Source organism: Neophocaena asiaeorientalis, unplaced genomic scaffold (assembly GCF_003031525.2).
Source record: "Neophocaena asiaeorientalis asiaeorientalis breed wild unplaced genomic scaffold, Neophocaena_asiaeorientalis_V1.1 scaffold78, whole genome shotgun sequence".
Taxonomy (NCBI): Eukaryota; Metazoa; Chordata; class Mammalia; order Artiodactyla; family Phocoenidae; genus Neophocaena; species Neophocaena asiaeorientalis.
The window spans coordinates 8,143,697-8,165,635 of record NW_020175018.1 but is presented as its reverse complement, the minus strand read 5'-3'; the positions used below and the strand labels follow the sequence as shown (position 1 = coordinate 8,165,635).

General features: G+C 41.4%; 2 protein-coding genes across 8 annotated transcripts in view; one reads left to right on the top strand and one right to left on the bottom strand.

Annotated features, from left to right (window-relative positions):
• The window catches only part of MRRF (mitochondrial ribosome recycling factor), a 55,959-nt gene extending 55,375 nt beyond the window's left edge, over positions 1–584 (bottom strand). For all 4 annotated transcript variants that reach the window (XR_003005597.1, XM_024762315.1, XM_024762314.1 and 1 more), the window contains exon 1: positions 370–584. Coding sequence is in view for 3 of the 4 variants with exons in the window: in XM_024762315.1 (XP_024618083.1) it covers positions 370–557 (188 nt within the window). In the remaining variant the exon portion in view is untranslated. The remainder of the gene's footprint in view (positions 1–369) is intronic.
• Positions 458–21,606, top strand: RBM18 (RNA binding motif protein 18). Of its 4 annotated transcripts, none has more exons than XM_024762319.1 (6): positions 458–587; positions 3,244–3,362; positions 10,400–10,526; positions 13,855–13,941; positions 15,642–15,727; positions 19,559–21,606. In XM_024762319.1, exons 2-6 carry the CDS (start codon positions 3,250–3,252, stop codon positions 19,716–19,718), a joined length of 573 nt encoding a protein of 190 aa, XP_024618087.1. In that variant the 5' UTR covers positions 458–587; positions 3,244–3,249; the 3' UTR covers positions 19,719–21,606. The 4 variants fall into 4 exon arrangements, with proteins under 4 accessions (XP_024618087.1, XP_024618085.1, XP_024618086.1 ...); XM_024762317.1 differs by having other exon boundaries at positions 472–587; positions 3,234–3,362; XM_024762318.1 differs by having other exon boundaries at positions 477–587; positions 3,225–3,362.
• The last annotated feature ends 333 nt before the right edge of the window (positions 21,607–21,939 follow it).

Here is a 21,939-nt window from a genome sequence, read left to right as displayed (position 1 = left end):
AACTAAGATCCCACATGCCACGCGGCCAAAATAAATAAAGAAATAAAGGGTCTGGACTTAATTCTATTAAAAATAAAAAACCTACCCCCAAAAGATTGTTATGAAAATTAAATGCTCCAGCCAGGTGGCAAGCTACTAAGTAGCTGTCCCTATTTAGTAAGCCCCGCCTCCCACCCTGGAAGTTCCTAGCTGATGAGATGAGCCCCGCCCCCAGACTCGCTCAGATCAGCAGGTCCCGCCCCCAGCCGTAAAGGTCAAGCCGGATTCGAATGGACGCGTCCGGGTGTTCAGTCCCCCAGAGATCCTTGAGTAGAGATCTCTGGCACCCGGGCCCCACGCGCGCCTCAAGGCCGTGCCGAGGCCACTCACCAGCTAGCGCCCAGTCTACTAGGAAGACTCGCACGACCACAGCGACGGCGGCGGCGCGGGCGTCGTGACGTCACGGGGCGGCGGCGCAGGCGTAGTGCGTCACGGGTGGCCTGGCAGCTGGCGGCGCTGAGGTGGACGCGTCTAGAGGGTTGTCTGATCGTGGAGTCGGGGCTTTGCTTTGGGGGCATGAGCCGAGGGGACTACGCCGAGGTGACGAGGTGAGTCCGGCCGCGACGCGCCTCTGCATCTTAGCGCCGGCCCCGCGAGGGGCTCCCCGAGGAGGCTGCCCTAGAGAGACGGCTTCTCAGGCCCCGCCCCGGATTGTCCCGCTGCTGGCCCGGAAATAACAATCCGAGTAATGACCCATCGCATCTGGGAATTCGCGGCCAGGGATCGGGAAGCCCGGATTCCAGGCTTGACCCCACCGTTACCGTTAGCTTTTAGGAACAAGTGCCTGCTTCTCTGCTCCTCAGTTTCCCCAAATGACTGTTCCTTGCTTCTTTTTTCGTTTTGTGAATTCTGTGAATATAAGAGGTTGTCGCCGTTGCGAACCCAAAGGATTCTGATTGTCATATGGCATCTTGATCACTTAACCACACTTTACCGTTCCTCAAAAAGTGCTGTGCCGAGCTGTCACGTGTATTGTCATATTTAAGCATCATAACAACCCTTGAGATAGGGATAATTATGCCCTTTGTAGGAAGGAGGAAGAAACTGAGGCTCCGAGTGGGGAAGTGGCTTGTTTCATTCATTCATTCAGTAAATACTGAGTACCAGCCAGGAGCTAGGCAGTGTACTAAGTGCCGGGAATAGAATCATCAAAATCGGTAAGGCCCTGCCGTCCAGTAACTTACATTCTAGTGAGGGAAACAGAAGATAAAATAGTATGTGATACATTGAGCTGGTATTATGTGGAAAGAAAAAGGTAGCTGTCATAGAGACTAACAAGATGCTCTGCTCTATTAGGGAAAGCTTTTCTGAGGAGGGGACACTTAAGGGGCAATCATGACTTTCTAAAGTCACAAAATAACTGGGTGCAAAAGCCAGGATTTGAGTGCCTCTCTTTTGGCGCCATATCCTGCACTCTTCCCACTAAAAATGGTTCCCTTGTGTGATACTATTTCCTGTTGGTATTAGTATCAGAAGGTTTTATCATTCAAGTCTCATCTCAAATGTCATCTCCTATAGGTCTTCCCTTTCCACTAATTCTAAAGTAGCCCATCCCTAGACTTTGTCAAATCCCCTTGCTTAACTGTGTTTGCGGCACTTATCACAAATTACATCTTGATCATTTATTTTCCTTTTGTCTTGTCCTGCCCCTCTTCCAAATATAAGCATGCATAGGGCAGAGACCTTGCTTGTTCACTGCTCTGTCCCCAGTACCTAGACACTGCCTGGAAAATAGAGGCTCTATAAAAATTTTTTGAATGAATGATCTGTAAGTAGAAGGAAAGGACAGGAAAGGACAAAATATTTCGCCTCTCCAGTTTCCACACCTGGGATTCTAGTTATGCCTGTTTTACCTTTCTCCCAGGAAGTAGGAGCAAGAGCTATGGCTTGTTCATCTCTCTATTTTCAGCACATAGCCCAGGGCTTAGCAGTTATTAGTTGCTTGTCTCACATTATGGAACAGATTGAACATGTGAATGAGAGAGGAAGAAAAATACCCTCATGTGTGGAGGTAGATAAACACATTTAACAAACAATTACCTTAGGGGCTGCTATGTGCTAGCCTGTATAAGCTGTGCTGAGTTGAATAAGAGGTAATGGCAGTGTTCAGTATATCAGCTGTTGTTATTAAGATGCAGTTCCTGCAACACTGATCTCGGAGGCACTTCTGGTTTTACAGGACATGTTTTCTCTAGCAGGGAGTTCTGAAGTCTGTCACAGCCTGCCATCTTCCCAGCCCTTTTATTTTTCTTCCTCTACCACATCATACATTAAAGCTTTATTTTACATCTGTTGTGTCATTTTTGGTCTTCTCAGCAACTCTAAGTTATAAGCAGGGCAAGGTTTATTATGTAGAGGTGAGGAGACTGAAGCTAAGAGTGAAGTGACTTCCAATGGAAATGCCAAAATTTGAAACCAGGCCTTCTGACCGCAAGGTTTTTGGTCTTTACATTACTGTCTCCATCGTAACCCTCATCCTCCTTTTGTGGCTGTGATATGAGACGTTTCAGGAACTAAGTCGGTAATAGTTTAAGCTAAAATTAATTGAATGCTTCTTAGGTGCCATGCATTTATTGTTCTTAATGTTTTTGATGTATTAACTCAGTGAATCTGCATAGCTCTTTATCACCCCTATTTTACTAATGAGGAAACTGAGACACAGAGTGGTTAAGTAACTTGCCCACCGTTACAGAACTAGTAAATAATGGAACTGGAATAACTACGGAGCAAGTTAGTCTCTTCTTCCCAGTGTCTCCCAAAATATTAGACATGATAATAGCTAATTGATTACTTACTATTGTTCTTCCCCACCCATACCCTTAAGTGTCATTAAGACTCACTTTCTGGTGGTTTCCAAGGCTTATTTTGGGTGACGGTTGTTGAACTGGAGTATCATGTAGTAGTAGAGACTTTGGCCTCCTGCCCAGTCAGCCTCTGGCTTCAGAAGAGAAAAACTAGTTTCTACACACAGAACCACACCCCTTTCACCTTAAATGGAAGCTTTTGCTCTCTGGCTGCCGGAGGAGCTGTCCCAAGGGAACTGGTGCTGGGGCCCCGTTTGTGGAATAACTGAAGCCTTTGAAGGACTGCCCAGGGCATGCCCTCCTTGAATAAATGTTTGTTGAATTGAATTTGAAGTCTCATGTTCACAACATGTTGCTCCTTTCCTGTCTGAATATTCACAGTTCCTTTAGTATTTCGTAGAGATTGATGGAAGCAGAAACCAAAACTCTTCCCCTGGAGAATGCATCCATCCTTTCAGAGGGTTCCCTACAGGAAGGGCACCGGTTATGGATTGGCAACCTGGACCCCAAAATCACAGAGTGAGTCTAATATATTTTAATTCATTACCTACAAAATTGGGATGCTTGTGGTGAGGATGTTCAGAAGAATTTTCAAGGGACATAGGCTATATTTTGGCCCTTTTATTTATGTTTTAATTATCTTTGAAGGGAATATGTTGTTTTAGCATGTCATCTTGTCATTTTTCTTACATTTGGACTCTTCTACTGCATAGACACAGACTTGGATACCCTTTAAACCATATATTACTTGTTTTTCCTGCTTGCCTAAGATGTTCTCCTAATTTTCAACTATTTCAAATCCTTGTACCCAGTGACTAGGAAATTATTTCCTAAAACCAGCCATGGGCATACTTTCGTTCCCCAAAATGAAGGAACAAACAGAAGAAGTATCAGTATTTTCACAAAAAGGCAGAGAGGTACCACTTGACTCTAATTCATGTTAAGCAGTCATGGAACCAAGGAAAGTCAGAAGGAATCTTAGAGATACCCCAGTCACTTTGGTTTTCATTCATTCATTAAATGATTTGAGTGCCTACTCTGTGCCAAGTGCCATGCTAGGCAATTTTCAAAGTTTCTAAATCTGAGGAGCCTTGTCTTATTAAAGTACAGAACCTAGATATAAAATAAAAGCCCAGAGTTGCTCTGATTAAAGGAAGGACAAGGTGTACCCAGTGCCTTTGGGCTGCAGTCACCCTTTCTTTGGCAATCACTTATAGGACTCGTGGAGCACCCTTGAAAGACTCTGATATATTCCAGCTGTTTTATCCTACAGCAGAGGAAACTGAAGCCCAAGAGATAGAAGTGCCTTGTCCATGGTGACAAAGCTAATTGAATTGTCTTGACTCCCCACTCTTTCCTTTGTGGATATTATAGTGGAGTGAAATTTCTTAACAGAGAGAATTGAGAGGTTTTTCCTTCCCCCAGTCGTTCGGTAGGGGCAGGTGGTGGGTGGTGGCAGGATAGCCAAGCGTGGGTGGATTGAGCCATTTGGGGTCAACGCTTGAAGCAAGCATGGGTTACAGCCTCAGTCCTAGAAGTTACTCCCTGTGGAATAGTGTTAAAAGCAAGGAGAGAGGAAACAAAGGAATCTGCTTAGAGGAGGTGTATAACAGGGTTGGGATCATGAGAGAGGAAAGAGATGTAAACTAACATATCAGGATCATGACAGAATGTTCAGTTCCTTAAACCTGCTCAAGCTCAAATTGGCTAAGTGTAGACACCGTTGGGTCCCTCTAGAAATTATGATGGTATTTAAGGTGTGTTGCCCCCTAATTATGTTACCTTGATCACGAGGGCCCTTAAATATAGACTGTGCATTTATTTTGGCTCTCTTTATGACTTACGGCTTTGAGGATGAATGTGTGGACCTGCCCAAGCTCTCAGTTAATGAGGGAATTAAACAGAGAAGCTGTTTCCATCATCTATAACCCAGGCTGTGAGAGGATGCTTCCAAGAGTGGTTTCCATTCCCACCTCTTCTTGTCTGAATGGAAATCTGGAGTGTGGAAACAATGTTCATTGTTTTAGCTGGGGTTCCCTGTAGTGATATTCTTGTTATAATTGTATCCTGCTGCTTGACAGGAAGGTTCAAATGGGCATCTGCCACCTCAGTTTATGTCATAAGTGGGAGTATGTGGATGTTTTCTTTAGTTAGAGCATTAGCAGGAACATTGAATCAAAAACTCTCCCACTGGTATCTCTGCTCTTTCTCATACCAGGACAAAGGTGGACATCCAGTACTAGACTACAGATCAGGGCCTTGCTGGCTCCACCTGTGACTTACCACCTCTGTATTACCAGAGATCATTTCTACTGTATTTCATCTATGGATTCCTTAATCTTAAAATATTTTCTCCATAAACAAACTGATTTATTAAATTGCTTCTTAATGACATAACTACCAGCTGTAGCTTATGGTTAGCATGAAATGCATAGTGTCACTTCATTTAATTTACTTAATTACAGCAAAGAAACCTAACATTATAGTAGGGTAGGTCTCATCTTGTAGAAATATGTGATTTTCTTCCAAGTTTTTGAAGTACATAAACTTCTAGATCCTGTTCCTTTCAAGATGTAGGTAACGATGGACCTAGACTAATTATTAAAATGCAGTCATTCCCAAACATTGAAGGGCTGCATGATGAAACGTGTGTGTACATGTGGTACCCAGCTTGTAGTCCAATCTCAGAAAATATTATTTGAATCCAAATCTCTAAAGTTCTAATGACTCTTGACAGAAGTTTTTTAAAGAAAAAAACCTTTTCCACTCAGTTTTTCAAAGTTTATTTTATAATAATTCTATTCATCTTATGTGTGTGTGCCTGTTACCAATCTGAGTTGTGTTCAAGTTATAGTAGGATGTCCATCAGCCTCTTCTCAACAGAATACGCATTGCTGACCGACTGTCTAGCACCCTGATACTCTGTTCACTTTGTAGTTGCAATACTGACCATTTTAGGACCATGTTACATGCCAGGAATATCTGTATAACTAAATAGATCTTAGAGATCTGGATTTAAGGGAATGATGATATACTCTTATTTATGGAGGTAGCAGATTCCAAGCCTATGTTCTTTCCACTATATTTGGATTCCTCTCAACTATATTGTACCTCATAATTCTTACCTATAAAGTGAGACTGTTCAACTAAATGCTATGGAAATGTCTTCTAGCTCTAATATTTCATTAGTTCCTCTTATTTAAGCTTGCAACAGTCTTGTGAGGCAGGTAGAACAGACAACATTTCCCTACTTTATAAGTAAAGAAAGGTAAAGGGAGTTGACTCAGTTCACTTCAGTAGTTAATGAGAGGACTAAGTTCCTGGCACCTAATATAGGGCTCTTTGCACAAATATTCTAACAATCCGTGTAACTGGACAGTCATAACCTAAAGTATTCTATTCTAAATTTTTCATTGTAAGGACTTCCTTTAAATGTTATGGGACCCATTCTAACTGTAAGAGTAAAAACAACAACTTTAAATATTATTACTAGTGCCTTCAGTAGAGAAGCTGAACAAATTAATGTCTTTAGACATCTATTTTCCATACCATGGTTTCTTCTGAGAGGGTTAACACTGCTTTCTTTTTTAAATATTAAATGTGCTGTATAGAAAGCCAAATTAATAGCCACTGCGTTATGCATAAGGAGAAGTATGAGAGAGAACAAAGCCAGTAGAAACTCTAAAAGAAAGAACATTCTGGATGGAGGGTGAATCATAAATAAAGGAACATAAGTAGGAATAAGAAGTATTGTTGGGCTTCCCTGGTGGCGCAGCGGTTGAGAGTCCGCCTGCCGATGCAGGGGACACGGGTTCGTGCCCCGGTCCGGGAAGATCCCACCTGCCGCGGAGTGGCTGGGCCCGTGAGCCATGGCCGCTGAGCCTGCGTGTCCGGAGCCTGTGCTCCGCAACGGGAGAGGCCACAACAGTGAGAGCCCTGCGTACCGCAAAAAAAAGAAAAAAAGAAGTATTGTTATGGATGAGTCGAATATCGGGAAGACCTTTTTGACTAAAAGGGAGGTTGAATACTAAACGATAATGAAAATAGTAGTTGGAGAGAGAGAATGCTATCAGATGAAGACAGGATCTATAAAATTTATTCAGACAAGTTTGAATTTCACATAAAGAGACTCGTGAGTGTTTGGTGGGAGACCAGCATCATGAAAGTGATGTTTTAGTAGGAAAATCAGACATCAGTATTTAGGATGAATAGGAGGGGCAAAGACTGAAGATGAAGATTAGCTGCGGACCTGCCATTAATATCACCTAGATAGAGGCAGTGAACTTGGAGACCACGGGGTGGAGTCTGCGAGATGAAGGTGACTGAAGAGGAGCGGAGAGCTAAAGATGACCCTGATGTTTCTTGCCTGAGAAATGGAAAAGAATCATGTCCACACCAGCCAGCAGAATAGCTGGAAAGAGGCATAGTTTGTGGAGAGGAGGAGGTCAGGCCTGGCGTTATTAAGTAAACTTAAAAGCAATGGAGAGCCACCTGGGTGGAAATGTCCTTCGGATGTAGACTTTCAGAGCTAAACTCAAGGGATTATAAACGCATGAGCATGTAAGAACAGTGTTTCCACCTGAAGACACGCCCGCTTCTCTCTCAGCCCATTCCTTGTTTTTCCTCCATGACCTGTGCTGCTTCTCATGCTTTGGTTTGCGTAAAACAGCCTTTACTATTTGCTTATTTAAATTTGAAACAAAGTAAGACCATTTAAAAACATATAAGGCATAGAACATAAAGACCCACCACATAATAATTTCTGTAAATTTATGAAAAAAATTTTCTCTAAAACAAATTGTGCATTAAAAAGAATCTTCAATGTCATTTCGTTGGCTTCCCAGTATCTACAGCATCACATTAAAATTCCCTCCTGCACACATCTTTCCCAAACTGTCCCCTGCCTGCCTTTTAGCCTCTTCACTTACTGTCTAAGAGCCCCCACTGTCTGCCGATGGATCAGTCTTTTTCACCTTTATATCTTTACACAGGGTATTCACTAACCGCCTTCCCTGCACAGCTGGTCCTCTTCATCTGTGTGCTCACGTACATACCTCTGCGTGCAAGCTTCACACTTTTAAAATTGTTTGATTACATCTCTCTCTCCTCGAACCAGAACGTCAGGTCTTTGAAAACAGAGACTTAGTTGTATTCATTTGGATAGTCAAGTGCCTAATACTACAATTCTTGACACATTTGTAGGTGTCTATCTTAACCTAATCTAATTCATATAGACTAATTCCCTGTGTGCCATTAGGCAGGAAGGCCATTTTAAAGACCCATTACAGAAAACACTAATTATGTTGCAGAAATATGTATGGGACTGGTGTACTGTCTCCGGCTCCCGAAGGCTGCAGGGCCCCCGTTTCATTAAGTGAAGCAAGGCTCTGATGAGCAGCGAGCGCGCCCGTCCTTCAGCAGCAGATGAAAGTGCTTGCAGATGTGAAAGCAAGACTCTTCAGGCTTCTTTCACTATCAGAGCTTGCAGTCTCCATCTCCAGGAAGCAAAATAGTAAACATTTCATTCCTTTTGTTTCGGTGTTCCGATAATTTCAAGAAATTATCAAACAAGGAAAGAAATCCTGGAGAAGTTGAAAGACACGGACCTAAGCAGATGTTCCTGGAATCTTAAGGTCGCACTTCTCGGGCAGAACGCATTTGTTAGCTTTTCAAAGAATAATCTGTTGGAGTTTTTTTTTTTTTTCCCTGAGTAAATTAAAATTCATTTCCTAGGAAATGCCGATCGCCTTACCTTCCTGCTATTAAGCAGAATGGAGTTAATGAAAAGATGACCGGCCCACAGTAGCCCTTAGGTTGTTTTTTTAAAAACAGATTTGACCCACCATTTATGGCAACTGGTGCAGTGTTGAGGTTTGAATGGGTATAGTAAGTGGAAGATGCAGCTGTGAATTAAAGACCCTGAGAGAGATTCTTCTAGCCCATCTGTGCACTTGAGAGACCCACCCTTGCTGTAAGCATATTCAGAAAACCAAGTAAAACCAGAAATTTGCACTTTAGGTGTCTTCCTTGCCCCTGAAGAATCACCTCATTCTTTCTCACCAGCAGTTGAGGTGTCGTGATAGGAATTGAGAGTTTGGAAACTAGAGGGTTATGGTTGTTTTCTTTTTCAAAACCGATCTAAAGACCAGATTAATATCCACTGTATGCCTTGGGATCCTTGCCCCCTGCCCCAGTAAAAGACCTGTGTTATGTCTTCCTTGCTCCACTGTGTCAGGACCTGATCCAGGATAATGGGCTTGCTTGTTGATGTGCATTAGTCTCAAATTTAGTGTAGCTTCTGATCCATTTCATACCTTTCTGCCTCCCAAAGGAGATTCTTACTCAAGAATAAAATCTTGATGAGTTTTCTCCTAGAAAACAATGTGAATATGAATGTGGCTGTAAAGACAGCTTTACTGACTCCCTGTGGGGTAGAATTCCCAGTAATAACAGATTTAGCATGTGGGCTGATACCTTTTTAGTATCACAGGGACAGCATTGTTTAGAGAAAGCCTTGACTCCATTTGAATAGCGTGGAGGATGCCAGGAGGAAGGCCAAAGGAAAAGGAAACGGGAGAGCTGTTGGTTTGTCTCACCCTTACATCAGATGACAGGAAGTCGGAATTGAGATTGGCCACAGCAACCTGTTAAGGCCACATCTGTTTGAATAACTTAAAAGCTCTATAGAAACCAAGTAAGTTTTAGAGAAAGGAATCCAAGAACAGGGTGAGGGGCAGAGTGGCAAGAAAGAGCTTGGGGTAAACCTCCTGCCACTAGTAAATGCCTTCCTTGGCCAGCTAGATTCTTTATTCAGCCACACTCCAGAGCATAAATCGTATTGAAGCAACTGAGGTTGGGTAGTTACCTGCAGTGGGATGATTTATAGGACCGGCCAGGTTCCCCTGCCTGTGTGAGACCAGCCTCCATCACGTTGTGGTTCCACATTGTCCTGTCATTCGGTCACGTCAGGGATGGAAACTCTCAAGCACTTAGGAAGTGCCACTAGCTGTGGTTTGGCTTTTGGCAGAATTTGTCTTAAGTGCAATTTGGGGCTAATGATTAACTATGAAAGCTAACGGGGAAGTCTTCCAGGATTGTTTTGTTGTTTGTGTGAATGTATATGTGTTACTTTGTGTATTTTTGAGGTAGGGTTGGCCTTTTCATTTGGAGTGTGAGTGTGTGTTTCTGATGGAGTTGTAGTTATTCACAAATACTATTTCATTGCCAAGAAATTGAAAATAAATAAATTGACACAATTTTTGAGCTATTCTCCAAAAGAAAAACAAATGGTGCTTGTGGGCCAGACAGCTGTTTGTTAGGTGTGGCTTTTTTGTTTGGTATTTTTGTGTTGGACAGACGCATAGCCATGACAATTCTAGTCCCCATTCCAAATAGAGGCAAACAACTCTGTTTGCCAAATAAACTAACACGGCAGTTTGGAGGAAGGCAGGGGGCAGTGATGTGAGATTTTATCCCTGGGGTAAATTATCTCCTGCTTTTATCTCACAGGCTGACCAAATTCCCAGAGTGTCTCAGGGGCTGTTCTTTCTCCATAGATACCACCTCCTCAAGCTCCTGCAGAAGTTTGGCACGGTGAAGCAGTTCGACTTTCTCTTCCACAAGTCAGGTGCTTTGGAGGGACAGCCTCGAGGGTACTGTTTCGTTAACTTTGAAACTAAGCAGGTAATTGAACTTCTCCCCCTTTCCCAGTATTTATACTCTCATAATTATCTGTGCATCCCTCTTGACTACTAGAATAGCAGTTCCTTGTGGGCAGGAGCCATGTCTGATTCATCTCTGTGTGCTGTGCTCTGAGTCCTAAAGGAGATCCTCGGTAAACAACTGAGTTAGTGAACAGCTTTCAAGGTCTACCCTCCCGAGGCTGGCAGTCTCAGGCAGCTGACCTACTTTTCTGACCAGATGCTTTGGGATGCCCACATTAAGCACATGGACATGCCCCTCCCTGTTCTCTTTTGTTTGTTCCTTTAGTGGCTGGCCAACAAAGCCTCCTTTTCTTTCAGTAGTTTTGCCCCGTGGTGCAGAAGCCCTCCCTCTCTGTGGTGAGCCACCCACAAACTCTCTTTTATTTTTATTTCTTAAAAATGTATCCTTCTTCTCAATGTCTCAGAATAAATGCGGACAAATTTGAATATATACAGTGAAAGAGAACCTCCAGCTTCAACCATGATGTATCCATGTATCCGTATTAAAATTTAGTCCTTGGAGGGGACATGCATTGATAAAGGAATTGAATTTGAATGTTATTAAATATGGAGACACTGATTATAGCTCTATAACTTTATTAGTCATGTGTGAGAACATTGCCTAGTTATTGTTTTATTAATAATAGTTGTACTTGTATGTTTTTCTTACTGTAAAAGTGATACCTGTTTCTTACAGATGAAAATATAGATAAGTAATCTCATCTATTAGCCTAAAACCCAGAAATAATCAGTTTTTTAATATTTAGTTGTATATCTTTGTAGTCCCTTCTTCTTTCTTCACATTCATACACACATACACACGCACACAAACACATGTACACAATTTTTAAAAAAAACATGTGCAGCTTATAACACACAAACAGAATCATATATCCTATTTACCACTGAAAGAAAATTAAAATTTTTTCTGTCATCTGATACACATCAAGATAACATTCTGGGGCTTCCCTGGTGGCGCAGTGGTTGAGAGTCCGCCTGCCAATGCAGGGGACACGGGCTCGTGCCGTGAGCCATGGCCGCTGAGCCTGCGCGTCCGGAGCCTGTGCTCCGCAACGGGAGAGACCACAACAGTGAAAAAAAGATAACATTCTGTATCATATTGTGGTTTCACTGGTGTAGCTGTAGATATATGTAAAAATTCATTGATCTATATCTATAATTTTATTATTTAGACCTCAGTTTAAAAACTAACCAGTGTCATCTTTGATGACTGCATAACGTTTTATTCTGTGAACATGTGATAATTTACTTAACTAATCTCCACACGTGTCAGCAGTGCAGTGAACATCTCTTTAGCTCTATGTACATATTTACTATATTCATGGAAATGGAGTGGTGTCAACAAAGGCCACAATTTTTTTTCGTAATATGACTGCCAAATTGCCTTCAAGAAGTGATGTGTCAGTATGTTCTGAAACTGTCTGGGAGTGTCATTTGTCCTTACCAGTGCTGGGAATTTTTTTTTTTAATTTCCCCTAATTTTTGCAAATGTGATAGGCAGTAAGTGATTCATTATTGTTCTAATTGTTCAAGGTTTGTTTTGAGGGAACTGAAAATGTGCTCTATATAGTTAGCAGTTTAAAATACTTTGTTCTTTCCTAATGATAGAGCACGTTGAGGATTTTTATAGACAACTAAAATCAATGGTCATGTTGAGGACAGATGCTGGGTTTTTGGTTTTTTTTTTTTTTTTTTTTGCGGTACGTGGGCCTCTCACTGCTGTTGCCTCTCCTGTTGCGGAGCACAGGCTCCGGACGCGCAGGCTCAGTGGCCATGGCTTACGGGCTCAGCCGCTCTGCGGCTTGTGGGATCTTCCCGGACCGGGGCACGAACCCGTGTCCCCTGCATTGGCAGGCGGACTCTCAACCACTGCACCACCAGGGAAGCCCCAGATGCTGGTTTAAAAACACTAAACTCGAAGTCACAAAGCCTGTTATTTTTGACTCTTCCATTTATTAACTTTAGGCAAGTCTCTTTAACTTATTTTGACCTCAGTTTTCATCTAAAAATGGGGATTAAAAACACACACCCTCCTTACCTTTTAGGAAGTTGAGAGAATAGGTGAGCGTTTATATGAAAACACATTTGGCATTTAATAATATTGTTGGATACATGAATTTTGAAACAAGTTACAGAGATGGGAAATTCTTTTTTCAAACATTTATCACCTGCTGGCATCTTATGACTGTTGATGCTACAGCATTAATGGAGAGTGTCATGTAAATTCTAATTCACTAAGTGAAACTTAAGAATAAAATGTCTCATCTGTCCTTCTAACTTTGCGTGCCATAGTGAGGCAAGGATGCCAGTGATGAATACTTGACACGTAGTAGGTACTCAGATATTTGTTGAATGTCATACCGGCAGGATCCAGAGGAATAAGAGAGTCACTGGGAAAACCAGACTGGAATGTCCTACACTGAGCCTCGGACTCTCCTTGTTCCTCTTCCTGTTCCTTAAGGGCTTCTTCACTCCCAGTAAACGTGGGTCACGCTTGGCCGAATGCCTCATGGATACAAATGGAGCAGAGAAGGCTTGGCAGGATGGAAAAGTACAGCCAGGCTTCCTGGGAATGTCCTAGAGTGCCTATTACCCAGCCTCAGGAATTCCTTTCAACCTCGTTGCTCCTATATCTGATGGGGACAGGGTCAGGGAAGTTCTGGCTCTGAAAACCAGGTGCAGAGATTGGCCCACAGAGATACCTTGCTCGTAGTCTCTTTGACTCACTCCTGCTTTTTCCGGCCTGGTTTCCTTCACTCCCATATCCTTTGAAGCCATTACTGTTTCTCACTTTGGATTCAGGGAGTATAAGCCCTAGTCCAGGATATAGTTTCAGAGTCCCTGGCGGAGTACAATTTCTTGACATAGTAGGTGCTACTCTAACTAACAGAAGTATGTAGAAAGATATCACCCAATAGGCCACACAATGGTCACCTAATAAGCTGACGTTGGTTGAGTGCTTACCATATGCTCCATGCTCTACATGCGCTCTTTGACTCCTCACGACCACTGAGGAACAAGCAACGTCCATATTTTACAGGTGAAAAAGATAATATCCAGAGAGATTAACTGACCTGCTAAATGTTACGCTGCCAGTAAGTGGCAGAGCTGAGATTTGAATTTTTGTTTGACTGAGATTACAAAAACTCACACCCTTTTTACTATTCTGCCTTTTTTTTCCCATGTAAACCCTTTGCCACTTGTTTAACAAAACAGTTAGAAATTCAGCCATCACAGCTAGTGAGGCATTTGAATCTTTGACTAACATTCATCCCTTTCCTGAACAGGAAGCAGAACAAGCCATCCAGTGTCTCAATGGCAAGCTGGCTCTGTCTAAGAAGCTGGTGGTGCGCTGGGCACACGCGCAAGTGAAGGTAAGTCTAACAGGCTAGAAAGACAGCATCAGCTCATCCTAAATGAATCTTCCGAAAGACAGTTGTCCACTTGCCCATTTGCATCCAAGCCTCTGCACATCTGGAACAGCCATACTCTGGTCTCCTACTTGTATTTACCATGTGTGTTGCCAGATTTTTCTTTTGAGAAACATCTCAGGAGGGATTAAGTTCCTTCGTCGTTTCTCTCCGCATACCCACAGATTCTGTTTTTGATTGATTCTTCCATGTGACTGATATGTATACTCAGACCTCTATCATTTTTTTGGTGGGGGTTGTTCTTTGGAGGAAAAAATGTATTTATTTTTAAAATTAGTTGCTTTAGGCGTTGTTAGACTCTTCCCAGCCTCTCAGTTCTTTGGAGAGTTTGAATTGTTTATTCTAAATGCTTGCGAAATGGGTAGTTTGTAAGAGTGCTTAAAGCACTGACATTTCCTTACTCCAGAGATTTTAAGAGTTATTTGTGGGACTTTGCAGTGTCTGTATTGACTCCAAGGCCCAAGCAGTGGTGAACTGCCGTGTTCATCTCCTAGTTGTTCTCTTGGGAAAATGCACTGGAAAAGCTACAACCACTTAAAAAAAAAAAAAAAAAAGAACAGTCTTCTGTTACAGCCAGCACAGGTGAAGTATGTGCACTGCAGCAATCCCCAAAGTTGATTCTATTCCTCCCGCAGTGTGGTCTTTACAGACCTGTCTGCAAAAAGATTTGTGACAACTAGATTTGGAGCCTCAGTCTTCAGCTACATGAGCATGAGTTTTGATCAGAGACTGTATCCAACAAGCTTCCCAGTAAAGAGTCACAGAAATAGAACATTTGAGTTCAGTGTCCAAGCTGAAAAACAGAGCTCAGACACTTTGGATCTTTATGAGTATTCCAGGTAACCACAGAGCCTTCTCAATTTCTAGGACCCATTGCCTTAAAAATAGAAGCAGCAAAGAGAATTACCAAATGCTTTTTTACTCAAAAGAAAATCAAGTCTCATTTGCCAGACTGGCTGTCATTTTCTCATTCTGCATCTCATTGAAAAGACACGCAAGAGAAATAAATCATCCTTCGTTCTGTCTTTCATTTGAGAATCTCTGTGCCCTGCAGTTCTCTTCTCCTACACATCTTTTCGACCAGAGGCTCCTGATTGCTCTTTAATATTGTATTTACCTTTTAAAAGAAGTATATAATTATCTGACATCAAATAAGCTACTCTTCCTGGAGAATGTTTTCTATATCAGTGGCTGAAAGCTGTTACTACTTTTCTTCTCCACTTAGATCTGTTAAGGGTTGAATGTTATGATTGGTACTTTGCAAAAATCTAGCAAAATTTTAAAGTGCTTGGAATAAAGCAAAATAAATATTGTAAGAGGTGATGTATGACAGAATAAGAATGTGAGAGGGCAATCCTGCTGTGTGTCCGTACCATCTGTGAATTTAAAGGCTGAAATTCTTTCCCTACCAAATAAGGAGGACTGATGGCTAGATGGGAAGCCTCTTCTAAATTTCTCAGTTTATAACTTTTAGGCCAAAACTGTCTGGACGTCTACATTAATTCTAAACATAAAGCAGTCTTAAGATTGTCGAAAAATAATCTAACAATACACTGATGGGATTAGGATTTCTGAACACATGCACTGCAGTAGAGGGCTGGTTTCTGCCCAGGTGAGGTAATTTGCCTTTTTCTTACTTGCAGAGATACGATCATAACAAGAATGATAAGGTCCTTCCGATTAGTCTTGAGCCATCCTCAAGCACTGAGCCCACTCAGTCTAACCTAAGGTAAGAAGGTGTACTATAGGAAGACGCAAGCAGGTATGCAAGAGCTTGAGCCATCTCTTCATTCTAACTTTCATTCCGGTTCTAGTAAACCTTCGGACTCTTAACTTAGAGTAGAATCTACTAACTTTTGACACGCTGAGAAGTGTGTTCAGTTAGTCTCCAGAATGTATACATTTCACCTCCTCCCATACCCCTAAGAGTGTGTACCAGCCATTTACAGAATTCATACACTCAAAAGAGGCTGGGTGTGCTAACCATGTACCTGCCATTATACTTGGCACTGGGGATACAAAGGTAAAGCAGATTCAGTCCTTGCCATAAAAACAGGCATTTTAATAAGGCCTTGATTATCTTCAGCATTTGTCATCATACACGAATTCCTCCCCAGCTCTGAGTCCCTTTATACAGAATTCGGGTTTGTAGCACTTTAATTTTATCTACCATTTCAGCAAATATAACAGTTTTGGTTCTAGTAAGTACAAATTATCATTTCCTTCCTTGGAGTTAATTCAAAACAGAAGGAATTGAGGGTTGAGTAGAGAAAGCGGAAGTTAAGTAGATGGGTGAGCAGAGGTAGAGGGGTTTACTTTGCATCGTAGCCTAGGGAGAAATGTTAACAATAACAAAAGCCAGGATTATTGAGCTCACTATGAAGCAGGCTCTGTGCTAAACGCTTTACACGCCGTATGTCATTGAATTATAAAAATTCTGGTAAAAGTACAGTTGTACTCATTTTACAAATGAGGAAACTGAAGTTTAGAGAGGTAAAATATCTTGGCCAAGATCACGCAGGTAGCAAATAGCAGAGTCCAGATTCAAAGACAGGTTTACTGGACTTAAACATTCCGTCTTTTAATTACTGCTTTAAAGAAACTCCAGGCTGTAAATACAGGACTACTGTTCTAAAGCCTGTTCCAGGGGCGGGGAAGAAGATATGTGAAAGATCATCAGTGTTCCATAAGGATCAGAAATCAACATGTCTATATGGGGAAAGAATCGAAAAAAGAGTGGAGATGTATATATATATTTGTATAACAGATTCACTTTGCTGTACACCTGAAAGTAACACAATATTGTAAATCAATTATACTCCAATAAAAATGAAAAAAAAGGGCTTCCCTGGTGGCGCAGTGGTTGAGAGTCCACCTGCTGATGCAGGGGACACGAGCTCATGCCCCGGTCCGGGAAGATCCCACATGCCGCGGAGCGGCTGGGCCCGTGAGCCATGGCCGCTGAGCCTGCGCATCCGGAGCCTGTGCTCCACAATGGGAGAGGCCACAACAGTGAGAGGCCCGCGCACTGCAAAAAAAAGAAAAGAAAAAAAAAAGGAAATTAACAACATCATGAAGTCAGGAAAGTGATGCCTATTTGGACAGAGGGCCAGACAGGAAAAAAAAAACCTTTCCTGTATATTTGCACCAAACAAAACAGATGTACAAGCATCTCATTAAATTGCAGGGGAAGGTGATCCTGAAATGTTTTCAGGAGCGATAAAATTGGTAAATTAAAATTAATTTTATAGTTACTAATTTGTCTAATATCATTGATATTTCTTAATTTTGTGCTGCTTTATTTTATACTCCCAATTTTTTTTTTTTTTTTCCCGTAACCAATGACTTCTGTAGATTCACTGGGAACTTATTTCGGCTATCCTGTTTTCCCCACGAGATTAAACCTCCTTGATCACAGATTGGTTTCATGGAGGTTTTCATAAATCTAACTCCTGTTAGGAAGGGACGACTGCATTTATGCTTGGTGATCTCCATGGTACAGTGAACATGTCTTTAGTTTCTTATTTTCACTGTTTGCTCTTTTTACTAGATAATCTAGCCTGGTGTTTTCCTTTTTTTTTTTTTTTCCATTTATTTTTTAATCCACAGAACCTCAGTTTACATCTTTCGATTAACATCTTTGCCTAATTAGAGAAGGTTGTTTTCTCTGTGACTCATACAGAATGAATGGCTGGCTGTTAATTTTCCATTAATGGAAAAAGGTGCTGGAATGCATCTCAGTGAGACCTCAGGGTTCTTGTTTTTGGCGGTATGCGGGCCTCTCACTGTTGTGGCCTCTCCCGTTGTGGAGCACAGGCTCCGGACGCGCAGGCTCAGCGGCCATGGCTCACGGGCCTAGCTGCTCTGCGGCATGTGGGATCTTCCCGTGGGATCTTCCCGGACCGTGTCCCCTGCATCGGCAGGCGGACTCTCAACCACTGCGCCACCAGGGAAGCCCAGGGTTCTTTTTTATTGCAACTTAGTTTTTTAATTTTACGTTGCCGGTGTAAAATCATGAGTATGTGCAGATGTATGCCTTTTGAGGATCTCTAAAAGGCCATGTGCACATTCCCTCCCAAGTTTCTGTCCCGGACTGTAGACCATTGACAGCATCAGAATGGAAAATAAAGGGAGTCGTGGGCCAAAAAATACTCTGCCTAAGTGCTTTGCATTCTGGTCCAGGGATAGCAGTGACCTTGATCAGAAGGGAATTCCTCACAACTTCTGCAGTGTCTCCTCACCCCTTCTCTCTAATACATGGCTACTCAGCTCCCAACCTAATGGAGAGGAAAAAACAAGGACTTTGATGATAAACTGGGCTTGAATCCTGGCTCCACAATTTCTTAGCTGTGTGAACCTTGGGTGAATCCCTACCTCTGTGCATTTGTTTATCTGTAAAATGTGGATCAAAACCCTTGCAATATTGTTGCAAGGATTAGAAACAATATAAGTAAAATGCTGGACCACTGCCTGGCTCATTGTAAGCACTCTAAATGATAGCCTAAACACACATTTGTCAGTAAACAGGGACTTTGTAGGAGTTCCAGGATTTGTTTCCCATTATTATTTAGTGATTCAGAAGGTGGTACAGTATAATATAGCTCATAGTATAGCTCTGGAGTCCAATTGTATTCAAATCTCAACTCTGCCACTCACTAGCGGTATAACACTAGCTAAGTTAACCTTTCTATGCCTTGTTGTCTTTATCTGTAAAGTGAAGAATATAACGTACGTGAATCATTTTCATTTTTTCTAATTGTGGTAAAACACGCGTAATGTAGCATTTACCATCTTAACCATTTTTAAGTGTACAGTTCAACGGTATTAAATACATTCATAATTTACAGCCAGCACCACCATCTGTCTCCATAATTCTTTTCCTCTTGTAAAACTGAAGCTCTACACCCATTAAACATTAACTCCCCATTCCCACCTCCCCCAAGCACCTGGCAACCACCATTCCGCTTTGTGTCTCTGTGATTTTGGCTACTCATTTAAGTACCTCATGTAAATGGAATCAAGCAGTATTTAACTTTTTAACGTTTGTTTAACTTAGCGTAACGTCCTCCAGGTCATCCACATTGTAGCATATGTATATACCATATTTTGCTTATCCATTCATACTTCGATGGACACTTGGGTTGCTTCCACAGTTTATTGTGAATAATGCTGCCATGAAACAAACAATGCTACCATGAACATGAGTGTACACATCTCTTCCAGACTCTGCTTTGAATTCCTACACAGATTATTTTTGAGTGCCTACTGTCTACAGACACTAAGGTGCTGATCATGTTGGTGTCTGAGGTTTAAATGTAGCAATATGCAAAGTACTTCTAACAGTGTCTTACAGAAAAAACTTAATAGATGGACCAGACTTGATCTCTTTCCTAAAATGAGAACATTAATTGTTTTTATATGTGTTTTCTATGAAATGCTTGCATGTTTGTGTTTGAGTATCTTGTTGCTACTCTGATATGCTTAAGAGGCACAAAGAAGATGAAAGACACAGGTATTCTCTGAACGTACCCACTCTGATCCTCTGCTGTCCTTTTTCCAGTGTCACTGCAAAGATAAAAGCCATTGAAGCAAAGCTGAAAATGATGGCAGAAAACCCTGATGCAGAGTATCCAGCAGCACCTGTTTATTCCTACTTCAAGCCACCAGATAAAAAAAGGACTACTCCTTATTCTAGAACAGCTTGGAAATCTCGAAGATGATGGTTATGAATTACCGTAACAGCAAAAGCAAATTGGTGTCCACACCTGAAATCCTCTGCCTTTGTGCTTGTAGCTGTGAATGGTACTATCCGACAGAGCACAGTCACATGTTAGAATTTGGTAACATAATGTCTTTGGATGTTCTTATGGATGTTTCTTCCCCGAAGTATGTGTGGAATTGAGCATCATCCAGAATAAATAGGATTGTATCCAGAACTGTGATTTGAACACTGGGATGCTCTAGTTGGCTGGTTTGTTTGGATTTGTAACTCCAGAAACAGTATATAGTGTGCCAGAGAGAAAGGCAAACATAAAAAATGTTACTATTTAAATCAGGAAACTTAAGTTATTAATATCCGTCTTAAAAAAAACAAACAAAACATTTTTCTGTACTCAAGTGTCTTTACAACATAAAGAAGAAGTAAGAGACAGGGAGGGAAGAGAGAGATTTTTGAATCATGTTCAGAACTGCTGTTCCAGAATTCTCTATGGAAATCCCTCCAACTGGACTAAAAGAAAAGGTTCTTGGCAAAAAGAGCTGTTTCTTAGAGCAAATGTTGTGGTAATATGTTTAAGAATTATGCTTATTGTTTCAAAATCCCAACTAGGAAAACATGGTGTATATCTTAAAAAATTGTTTGCATTGACAAAACTGTGGAATGAAATTTAGCATTTTATACCACAACGGAAGTTCTGTTTGGAAATCGAGTTTTTCTACTGGGATCATTTTTTAAGAATCTAAATAATCCTGCCTCTATAATACCAAATGTCATTATTAATATGGGACTTTTAAAATTGCATTTATTGCATGAGATTGTTTTTAATAGCATGAGGATGTTCTATTTAGAATTGTATCATGGTCAATCTAAATAGAAAAGCAAAATTTCTTTGAAAACTTAAACATTGCTATATTGATCTCTAACAAACATGTTATTTATTAATAATTGTGTAGAGGTCTGAGTAGAAGAAATCAAATTCTCTTATGTGGGGTGAGGTGGGGACATGCAGTGGACACAGAAAGTCAATGGAGCAGGCACTGCTCTGGCACCGAGATTGTAATGACCTCATGTTTTATGTGGTTTTTAAAGGCTTGAAAGACTGCGTGACTTTAAAACGATTCTTCATTTTTAGAACCTACTTCTCCCCAGATATTTTTTGCCTCTGTGAACATTTTAAATATAACAGTAGAGAAAGAAAAAGAAATCAACAGATTTGGGAGTGTGTTTCTGTCAGCAGTGTTGGTTGGTCGTTTTGGTGCAAGGTTGACAGGCTGTTTCATTGGGCAGCACCATTGCTTCTTTAGCAGGTAAATCATTTTGTTACCCAATGTGCCACTCTTAGTGAGTACAGACTGTTTACCGTCAATTTTCCTAGCAAGAGGAAGCTTTCATTATAGGAACTTAAGTCTTCCTACGAGCATAAATGAATTTAAGACACTTGAACCAAAACTTCAGCATAGTGAGGTTTCAGAATTCACAGAACCGGTTCAGAGAAATTCTTATCACCTTTCCCAAGGTAAAGCTTTTCAGATATCTTTAAATGTTAAATACTTCCTGCGTTTATGAGCTCAGTCTAAGATGCAAGTAACTCTCTTTCCATTTGGGGGATAGGTCAGGGAGGAAGGAACATTATCTCCCATTTTTCTGGTGACTTCTGAGAGCATAGAATTCACCATTTTATCCTTAAGTCCTCAGAGAGTTATGGTGGAGTAGGACTTAATTAATGCAAAATAGTCTTCTATTTTTAATAGGAACTTAGAAAATACTTAACTTTGAATTATCTAGAGTTGTTTCCTTTAGAAACCAGAGCTATTTATTTGTATTTAAAGCAATGTTTGTTATTTGTACCGATTCTTATTCCTCTGTGTGAATAAATGCAAGACAGTGTCTGCGGTTGTGTCCTCTCTCGTCCCTCTCCTGCAGTGAAGACCACGGCTGTCGGAGAGGCTTGTTTCCCCTCAGGACGTGAGCCGGTGTGTCCAGGCCGGGTGCTGTTTCTAAGTGCCTTCTCAGACCTCAGAGGCAGTTCTGTCCACCTTTTCTGCCTGTCTACTTCTGTTAGAGATGAGTAAAGAGACTAGCTGTTCTCACTATAAATCTCTCTGAAAAGAAGTTGTTAACGGAAGTCCCCTGAGGTATGACAATGTGCTTAGGCCCTCTTTCAAAGTAGGGGTTTCAAAAGAATAAATTGTGTCATAAATACGCTGAAAGCAGTTTGATGA